Below are 9,849 nucleotides of genomic sequence, written 5' to 3' on the forward strand. Positions count from 1 at the left end.
TGGTTTGTGTCTGTTCCAGCAGACACTTTCATCTCCTGTATCAGCTTTGTACCCACAGAGCTTCAGGGCCTGATCCTATCCTAACCCCAGTGCCAGCAAGGAAAGCTCCGTCCTGCTCAGCACATTTGTGTCGCTGGAAAACCAGCATCAAGCACCAGCAGAGAAGGTGGGCGAGGGTCCATGAGGGTCCCCAAACCTCACACAGTGCCCTGAGGGACACAAACTCTCTCACAGCATGGAGGACCTCAAAGCCTTTCCATGGCACCACACAGGCAGGGAAATCCCCCCACATGGCACCATGAGGGTCCCAAAGGCCCACAGGGCTCCATGGGGGGACCAAACGTCCACAAGGCTTCATGAGGGGGCCAAACCCCCACATAACACCATGAGGGGACCAAACCCCTCACAGGGCTTCATAAGGGGACAAAATGTCCCCAGGCACCCATGGTGGTCTCTAAACTCTACATGGTTCCATGAGGGTCCCAAACTTCCACAACCATCTATGCAAGAACCAAATCCCCACAGGGCTCCATGAGGGGACCAAACCCCTCACAGGGCTTCATGAGGAGACAAAACGCCCCCAGGAACCCATGGCAGGGAGGGTTCTCAAAACTCCACATGGTTCCACAAAGGTCCCAAACTTCCACTGCTCTCGATGCGGGGACCAAAGCCCCACAGTGCTCCATGAGGGGAACAAATCCCCACAGGGGCTCATGAGGGGACCAAATCCACATAGGGGCTCATGAGGGGACCAAATCCACATAGGGGTCCATGAGGGAACCAAAGCCTCAGAGGGGTCCATGAGGGGACCAAAGCCCCACACTGTTCCATGAGGGGAACAAATCCCCATAGGGGTCCGTGAGGGGACCAAAGCTGCACAGGGGTCCATGAGGGACCAAAGTCCCATCGGGGTCTGTAAAGGGACCAAACCCCTGTAGGGGTCCGTGAGGGGAACCAAAGCCTCACAGGGGTCCATGAGGGGACCAAACCCCCACAGGGGTCCATGAGGGGACCGAAGTCCCATAGGGTCCGTGAAGGGACCAAACCCCTGTAGGGGTCCGTGAGGGGAACCAAATCCCCATAGGGGTTCATGAGGGGACCAAACCCCCACAGTGCTCCATGAGGGGACCAAAGTCCCATAGGGGTCTGTGAGGGGACCAAAGCCTCACAGGGGTCGATGAGGGGACCAAACCCCCACACTGCTCCATGAGGGGACCAAACCCCCACAGGGCTCTGTGAGGGGACCAAATCCCCATTAGGGTCCATGAGAGGACCAGACCCCCACAGGGTTCCGCGACAGAACACACCACCCCCCTCCCCTTTCCATGGCCACCGCGGCCCGCCCAGCAGCCCGAGGAATGCCCGTTCCACAGGGAACATTCCCCGTTCTCCCGTCCCGCCCCGCCGAGCGAGCGGCGGGGCGGGCCGGGCCGCCCACATAAGGCGGGCTCAGCACGGCCTGCCCGGCGAGGAGGCGGCGGGTCCGGCTGGAGCCGTCATGGAGATGGGGTGGCTGCTCTGGGGCACGGCCGTGCTGCTGCTGCTCCACGTCCTCATGGAGCTCAGCCCCACCGTCAACTTCGCGCTGCGCATCAGCTTCTACTGCGCGCTGTGCCTGGTGGTCTCGGCGCTGGCGGCCGTAGCCTGCCTGCTGGTCAACGGCGGCCGCACCGTCAAGAACATGAGGTGAGGGGGACCGGGCGCTGGGGACAGCGGTGGCACCCCCGGCCGCTGCCCCGAGCCCCTGCGGTGGCGGCGGCCTCTGTCACATCGGTGGCAGCGCAGCCCCGCGGGTCCCCTCGTGGCTCAGAGGTGCTGTCCCGGCAGAGCCTTTGGGGATGAAGCGCCTGGAAGGTGGCGGTGGTGGCTCTTCTAGGGGAAGCTGCAGGAGGGCAGGGTTTGTTGAGAGTGGCAGAGCGCTTGAGCAGGCTGTGCGGGGAGTGTGAGGAATCTGCCTGTCTGGAGACATTCCAAACACACCTGTGTCGCTGGGTGACCCTGCCACGGCAGATGGAGCTGATCTCTAGAAGGTCACTTTTGATCCTGACAGTTGGGTGGTTGTGGCTGGGGTGTTTCCCTGCCCCAGGCCGTGTGCTGCCAGGGCACGGCTCTCCTGCAGCTGCTGTCCTGCCCTGTGTCCCCTGGCAGGACACCTGTGGCAAGGGCCACGGGGCTGCTGTCATCCAGCACCTCCTCTCCATGCCAAGGTACATTCTAAGGGCAGAGCTGGTACTTCTGCTGGCAGCACAGGACAGCTCGTTTCCTGGTTTTGCTCTCCCCTCGGCAGCTTTTTACCTCTGCTGAGCATGTCATATGGATGCAGGAGAAAGGAGAGCCTTAACATCCTTTAGGATTAAAGGTTGGCAGCATCTGAGCAGGTGGAGCTGGACTTTGCTTTGCGGTGTGGCTTTCACACCTAGGACTCGGGGCAGAGGGAGCGGGCACAGGGCACTGATGTGCTGCCTTGAGGGCTATGCCCTGCCGGTCCCAGCTGGTGCCACGGTCCCAGGCAGTCTGCTCTGCCATCTCCAGCCTGGCTCTCTCTCCAGCGTTGCTCACTCAGGAGCAGCTTTCCAACGCTCAGCCAGCTCTGCAGCTGGGAGAATTTATTATATCAGTGATGGAGATGCTATCCTTTCATTTTCCCCAAAAATAAACCCTCTAAATTTTCTGTAAACTTCAAGGAATTATTTGGGAACAAGGACTTGCATTGATAGCTCCTCATTTTGAAACCCAGGGCTGAATTTTGGCCAGAACCACCCTTTTCCTGTAACTTAAGCCTGTTGTTTCTTGTTGTGGCACTGGCTGAAGATCCTGGTGATGTATCCCAGCCTCTGGGAGGTCCATGGCTGAGGTGATCCAGTGAGTTCCTTATTTCTCCAACATCCCAGGCTGCTTATTCCAGCTTGGGAAAGGGGGCTGGAGTGGAGCATGTGCTGGTGGACAGACAGTGATAATGGTGTTGTTGCCTGGTGCAGAACACCCCGTTCTTGCTGTGCTGCTGGCTCCAGTGTCAAGCTGGTGTGACTTGGAAGAGGTTGCCCAGGCTGTCTGATAGAGATAGAACTGTTTATCTGTGGTAAAACATCTTGCACGAGCTTCCAATCTGGTAAGCAGATTTCAGTAGTCCTTGAAAATCAGAGTATCCTAAACAAGCCTCCGTGACTGGCTGTGGAGCAGAGCACGTGAATCTGGGGGCTGCTGGCTTTCATACTCAGACTGTTAGGGATGCACTGAAAAATCCCATTCCCTGTCATTTTTGTGCTCCTGTGTCTGGCAATAAGTGCACTGGTTTTGCAGCTCTCTGCAGCTGTGGCTGCACCACATCTGGGTCGTTGATTCCAGCAGAGCTTGTGTGGTTGGAGGGGACTGAGATCCATCCTTTAACCCTGTGCGTGATGTGGCCAGCCCAGCAGGTCACCCCTGCTCTTTGTCTGCTCTGAGCTCTGCCCCTTTGCCTCTTTCAGCGGCTCACGCCACATCTTGTGCAAGGAAAGTCTGTCCCCGGGCTGGCAGGAGGAAGCTGGATGGTTGCTCTTGAGTAATGTGTAACCAGCCTCTCCCAGCAGCCACTGAGCACTGTGACTTCCAGAGCGGTGACCTCTTTTTTGGTTGGCAGTCAGAAGGGAGGAGAAGTGTGATTTAGGTCACCCTGGTGGCCTGGCATCCCCATGACCTCTCTGGTTCGTGTCACCCTGCCTCTTGTCACCTGTAACCCCATCTCTTCACCTGGACTGCACTCCTGTGACCTTGAAGCGGGCTGTGGAGCATGGGAGCTCTGCATATTCCTCCCTGTGTCCTTTCCCTGGGTGTGGCTCTTTGCAGCAAGTTGAAATGAGGACTGATAGCAGTGTCACCTCGGGGCATTGGCCTGGCCTGAGCTCCAGTGTCACAGCCAGCTCGGGTAGTCTGCATGGGGGGACACCCCACAGAGATGTGAACCCTGCTGTGGGTAGGAGCAAGCTGAGGAAAGTGCTGTGGCTCAAGAGTTTATGGAGACTTTTGGAGAGCAGATGCTGGGAGCTGCTGCCAAGCCAGGATGAGATGCTGTCCAGGTGCTCACCTCCCACCTGAGTGACAAGGATGCTTCTCAGCAGGATGGTGCTGCACAGTTCCCAAGCTGGACTCTGTGGTGGGGACAAAGCTGGCTGTGCCTCAGTCTCCTGCTGCAGGAAGGGAAGCTCCATCCCCTGGCTGCCTGGCCCTGAGGCAGGACATCCAGGTGCTTGCTGGAGGTCAGGTCAGCTTGAATCAGCTCTGGGGGAGAGCAGAGCCATGCTGGTGGCTGTTCCTGGGAGCTTTGTTCACGTGCAGGCTCCTCTGCCACCTGTCCTGGTAAATGGCTGTTCCCTTGCCCAAAATAGCTCCTGTGTTCTGCCAACTTCTGCCTGTGTCCTTTAGACTAGCTGGAAAGTCCCCAAGTCCCCAGGTCAGGGGGTGGCATAGATGGGCCCTGCTTCCGTGGGCTGACAAGGGCATGGAAATGTGCTCCAATGCTGGTATGGCTGAGTGCAGCTGCTTGAATATCCCAGCTGGGAAAAGCTGGGAGCTCTGTCAGACCTGTAGATCCACTGGGGAAGAGCAAAAGCTTGAGCATGGGCTTGCTTGGGGGCACCCATCTTCTGCCAGGCCACGTGGGAAACATCCTGTTTGCTGCCTGCATCCTTGCCTTGTGCAGGGAAGCGTTTCTCACCTTCATTCCCCTCCTTCCTGGGGCACCCCGGGTTTGTTTGTATCACTGAGCACCATCTTCCAGCACTGCAAGGAGCAGACCTGGCAGAGCCTTCCTCGGGTGTTGGGTGTGCTGGGGAGTGGCAGCTTCTGGGAGAATCATTTGAACAACTTGTGGGGCCCTGCTGCTTGCAGGAAGAAGAGCCTGGTAGCACCAGGGCAGCCCAGAACCATGGCACTGAACAGAGCAAATGAACAGCACTCCTGGAGCATGTGGGACCATGCAGGGCAGACACCTGGGTGGACCACAGCACAAATAAGACTGGAGGTTCTCTGTCTTAGAGCTCTTCTTGTCTCCTTCCATCCCCACTGGGTATAGCAGCCCCTGCCCTCTCTGCTCTGCTGCTGACTCCTTTTTTTCTTCTGCAGAATCATCAAAGCTTTTGTCAAGACCTTCAAGTATTTCTTCGGCCTGAGGTTTGAGGTGAAGGGACTGGAGAACTTCAAGGTGGAGGGCCCTGCTCTCATTGTGTCCAACCATCAGAGCATCCTCGACATGATGGGTGAGGAGCTGATGGGAGGCAGGAGAACATTTCTCCTGCTCACCATTGGGAGAAGTCCTGCTTGTACCTCCTGGACAAGCAGCCCCAGTGCTGGTTGTGGGAAGGGTCTCCTGTCACTCTGAGCAATCCCACACCTGTGCAGCACCCCAGGTTCTGCTGTCCTTGAGGTGCTGACCCAGACCATGTGCCAGCAGCCCTGCTGGATTCCTTGGGGGTGGGGAATCAGCTGCTTCTGGGGGTGTCCTGCTGTCACCTGCAGCCACCCTGCCCTACTAACTCTGCTGTGTGCCAAGCCTCCTGCTCTCAGAAGCCAAGCAGCAGCCTGTCCCTGGTGCCCCTGTCCTGTCCTTGTCCCAGGGGTGACTGCTGGGTCTTGCCCTCTGCCATCCCATTAGGGCTGATGGAGGTCCTGCCCGACAACTGTGTCCAGGTGGGCAAGAAGGAGCTGATGTACATGGGCAGCGTGGGGCTCATCATGTACCTTGGTGGCGTCATCTTCATCAACAGGAAGAGCACCAGCAGTGCCAAGATGGTGATGTCAGAGGTGGCCAAGACTATGGTGACTGAGAATGTGAGTGTCACTGTGGGGTGGCATCGGGGCATTGTGGCACTCCTGGTGCTGGCTCAGCTTGGCAGAGCTGGCTGGTGTCTCCCACCACTGCAAGTGGATTTCTGTCTCTCCATGTGCAGACAAAGGTGTGGGTCTATCCAGAGGGCACAAGGAACTGCACTGGGGATTTGCTGCCATTCAAGAAAGGAGCATTTCACCTCGCTGTCCAGGCACAGGTAACAGTGCTTTGCCCTTGCATGGGATCCCTGAGTGCTTTTGCAGTGGCACTGCACACTGATCCTGCAGTGTGTGGCTCATTTGCTCTCAGGTGAGCTGTGTTCCCAGGTAACACCTACTCAGGTAAACCTCTGGTGTCAGAAGTGCTGCACTGCAGCAGCCAAGAGCCTTTTCCATCCCCTCTGGGAATGAGCTGACCCTGGGCATGAGTGGCTGTAGACAGTGGAGAATCACCCTGTCCTCTCCTGCCTGCCTCAATCCTGGTGTCCCCTCTGGAGGGAGGAATGTGAGGGGCAGTCACACTTGATCCCTATCTCCAGGCTTTCCTGGCAGCATGGCAGGGCAGTGCCTGTGCCCAGGGGTTCCTGGGGGCATGGCTGGAGCCCAGAGCTCGCTCCTGGCAGGGAGCCCAGTGGGTTCTTTCCTGGGGAAGCCCAAAGCTGTCCATTCAGTTCTCAATCCCCCAGGTTGCAATAGTGTAGGGATGATTCAGGATTGTTAATTCTCGTGCTTTAGAGCAACATCTGGCCTTGCTCTGTGTGAAAATAGCTGCTGCCTCCCTGGCAGCCATATGGCAGTTCTTGATATGTCTTTTCTCTCCAAAATGACAGCATCCATGAGCAGTTAGTGGGGGAGCAGGCAAACAGCTTCAGCCAGCCAGAGCTGTCTCAGGAGCAGGGTGTTTGCCTGGGCACAGCGCTGGGGCAGTGTGCCAGAGTCTGGGATGACTCGAAGCCTCAGGGAAAACTCGTTTCCCCAGGAGAGGTGGTAGAGCAGGGATTTTGGGAAAGAGAAGAGATGCCAGCTCTCTCACTGGGTTCATTTGGCCAAGCCCAGGGTGTAGCCTGTGTGATACCATGTCATTCTTGCCTGGGTGATGCAGCCAAAGCAGAGCCTGGCAGCTGCTGGGAGGAAAGGATGACATGGAACTGGTCCCCACCTCTGCTACACCCCCCTGAGTCACCGACTGTAGATCCTGGCTGTGTTACCAGCACTGCAACAACAGCTCTGCCTGCCCTTCTGGCCCTGTGTCTGTCTGAAGCTTCCCCAGGAGCAATTGATAACAACTGGTGACTCCCTTTCTTAGAAACTGAAAGCAGAGCAGCCACCCTGCCCCAGACACATGCCTGTACAGCAGACAGGGCCTGTCAGAACAGGTAGCCTGCAGTGTTCAATTGCAGGACAGAAAATACCTGGGCTTTGAAGACTCACTTGGGTCAAGGAGCCCTAAAAGCCAGTGCTGAGCAGAGGCCGGACTGGGACTTGGCCCTGGTTTCTTGAATATCCCTGTGCCTTGAGTTTTTGGGGCGTGGTTTTGATTCCATTTGACTGCTGATTGTTCCAGCCTTTGGAAGTGGGTGTTGTTTGTGGAGCTGTGTGTGCCCTGTGTGTCTGAGAGCCAGGCCAGGTCAGCTTTGCCATGTGGGATTTGCTGCCTGTCTCTGGCCTGCCCTGAGCTGCTGAAGTGCCAGTAACTCCTCTTTTCCTTCCCTTCCCAAGGTCCCAGTGATCCCTGTGGTGTATTCCTCCTTCACCACCTTCTATAACCCAAAGACAAAGCTGTTTACATCAGGTAACAAAGAGTCACTTGGAGACAGGGTTGCTGTTGTCCTGTGTGGAGATCTGGCTCAGAAGGGTGTGGGAGGGAAGCAGAGCTGGGGTGAACAGGAGGAGCCCTGCTGGGAGATGTTTGGAGGCAGTTCAAAGCACTTGGCACCAGAGCCTGGGCTGGGTTAACTCAGGAAGGGCTGTAATTAAATACATTGAGGGATGTTTTCATTAACAGTTGGTTACCACCTCCTGCTCTGGGCAGGCTCTGGCTGGGATGGCAGTCTGGGGTACAGGGGGATTATTCTGGGTGGCACCGCTGTTGGAGCTGGGATCTGACTCTGCCTGTGCTCCAGGGGTGGATACCTGAAGCCCTGGGAGGGGTTGAGGGCTGTGCTGGGGCTGTTCAGGGTAAGGAGCAGAGCTCCTGTGGTGTGTGGGTTTCTCACAGGCTCCTCTCTTGTCCCCAGGCAAAATCAAGGTTGAGATTCTGCCTCCAATAGAGACCAAAGGGCTGACGTCAGATGATGTCACAGACCTCTCTGACAGATGCTTCAGCACCATGAGGGAGACCCTCTTCAGGCTGTCAGGCCATCCAGGAGAGGCAAAGGACTCATCCTAGAGGCATCTCCAATGGTGTCACCGTGTGGTGGTGGCTGAAGGGACCTGTCTGTTCTTGCCAAATACTGAAGGATCTTCTTCTCCTCTGCAGTGATTTCTAACTCTTGGGAACACCACAGACTGGCACACACAGGGTGTCAAGCCAGCACTACAGTTCCCCTCTGAGTGGATTTCTCTTATGGGTTCATTTTCTCACTTTGAAATATCTCCTTTTTTTCTGAATTTCTCAGGCATCAAACTTGTGCTACCAAAGGGCTAAATGACTAGAGTTCCCCCAGCTCTTGCAGCTAGCTTGGGGTGACAGCAAAAACCTGCCTGGAGCCTGAGCTCTGCCTCGTGTGACTGTCCCTGCACCTGCATTCCTGCAGGCTCACCTCGTGAGGTGGCCCTGTGATGTCCCAGGTGGAAACCACCAAGCAGCAGTTTGTATCAGCACAACCTCGATGCTCAAACAGGGCTGAGAACTGGGTGAAAATCCAGATTCTGGCTTTTCAGCAGTGCAAGGAGTGTGGTGTCCTCCCTGGACAGCCCAGAGCACTCCTACCCACCAGTGGGACACACAGGCCTGTCCCCTTGAGACGCCCTTGTGTCACAAGAGCATCACGTTGGAAACTGCTGCCAGCTCCCCGCCGTGGTGGTGGCTCAGCCCGGTGACATCTCGCCGCCTGCAGTGCCCCTTATGGAGGCAAAGGGCTCTGTCGTGCTCGTTCTGTCACTTGTCATGGTCAGCGCTGGCCGAAAGATGGTGCCTGTCCCGCGTCTCTGCTGATCTGCGGGGCGGAGCTGCTGCTCTCCACGGCCTGTAAAACCCCTGCAGAGCCACAGGGTGGGTGAGCTGCAGCTGGAAGGGGGCTGGGAAGGCTTGGAAGGCTTCAGCTCCCCCTTTGGGGGACATAAACCCTTTTCCCAGTCAGATAAAAGGGGTTTCTCTGTGCTTGGGGTGATGGACCAACAGAGCTCCTGGATCCCTTGCCGGGAGCTGTAAAATGTTGATGCCCTTGGAGGCTGGGTCAGGTCCATGGTTCCTGTAGCTTTAGCTCTCCTGTTCATGGCACAGGGGACCTGGGGATAAGCCAGCTGAGGCTACTCAGGTGAGCAGCACACCCAGCTCCTGCAGCTTGCATTGGTGGAGTTGTGTTTATCTGGCATTTTGGGGCTAAAGGCTCAGCTGGGAAAAGCCAGGAGCTCCATGGAAGGAGCCCTTGGGCTGAGCTGGTGCTGCCAGGGGCTTCATTGGAGGGGCCTTACAGTACAGACTCAGGGGATGGGAAGGGTCGGGGTGGGAGGATGGGAACCAAACCAGCACTTTGTGAGAGTGGCAGATAAAGGGCTGCCATGGAGGGCCAACCCAGGAGGGCCCTCCTGGGGAGGGGAACCATGTCTGACTCCTCCTGGGAGGAGGGAGCAGTGCCTCTATGTGCAGTTGTCTGCTGTTCACTTTTAATTGGGCTGAGAATGTTATGTGCTTTACAAAAAATCAACAACAACAAAAAAAAAGAAATTACACCTTTGGTTATTTAAATAAAGGAGCCTCCTTGTGTTGTATGGGGGCTGAGGGGGGAGGATGTGGGGTGCTGAGCCCTGAGCTCTTGCAGAGGGTGGGTTTGGTGATGGAGGGGCAGGGGGGATCCTTGTCCTCACCCTGTGCCCCCCAGGCAG

General features: G+C 56.7%; 1 protein-coding gene across 1 annotated transcript; it reads left to right on the top strand.

The window, feature by feature from the left end:
* Positions 1-1,458: 1,458 nt before the first annotated feature.
* AGPAT2 (1-acylglycerol-3-phosphate O-acyltransferase 2) lies at positions 1,459-9,716 on the top strand. The gene is made up of 6 exons (XM_021543795.3): positions 1,459-1,686; positions 5,101-5,234; positions 5,630-5,805; positions 5,925-6,020; positions 7,522-7,594; positions 8,040-9,716. The coding sequence occupies exons 1-6, from the start codon at positions 1,499-1,501 to the stop codon at positions 8,189-8,191; spliced, it is 819 nt and encodes a 272-aa protein (XP_021399470.1). The 5' UTR covers positions 1,459-1,498; the 3' UTR covers positions 8,192-9,716.
* Positions 9,717-9,849: the final 133 nt, after the last annotated feature.

Source organism: Lonchura striata, chromosome 22 (genome assembly GCF_046129695.1).
Source record: "Lonchura striata isolate bLonStr1 chromosome 22, bLonStr1.mat, whole genome shotgun sequence".
Taxonomy (NCBI): Eukaryota; Metazoa; Chordata; class Aves; order Passeriformes; family Estrildidae; genus Lonchura; species Lonchura striata.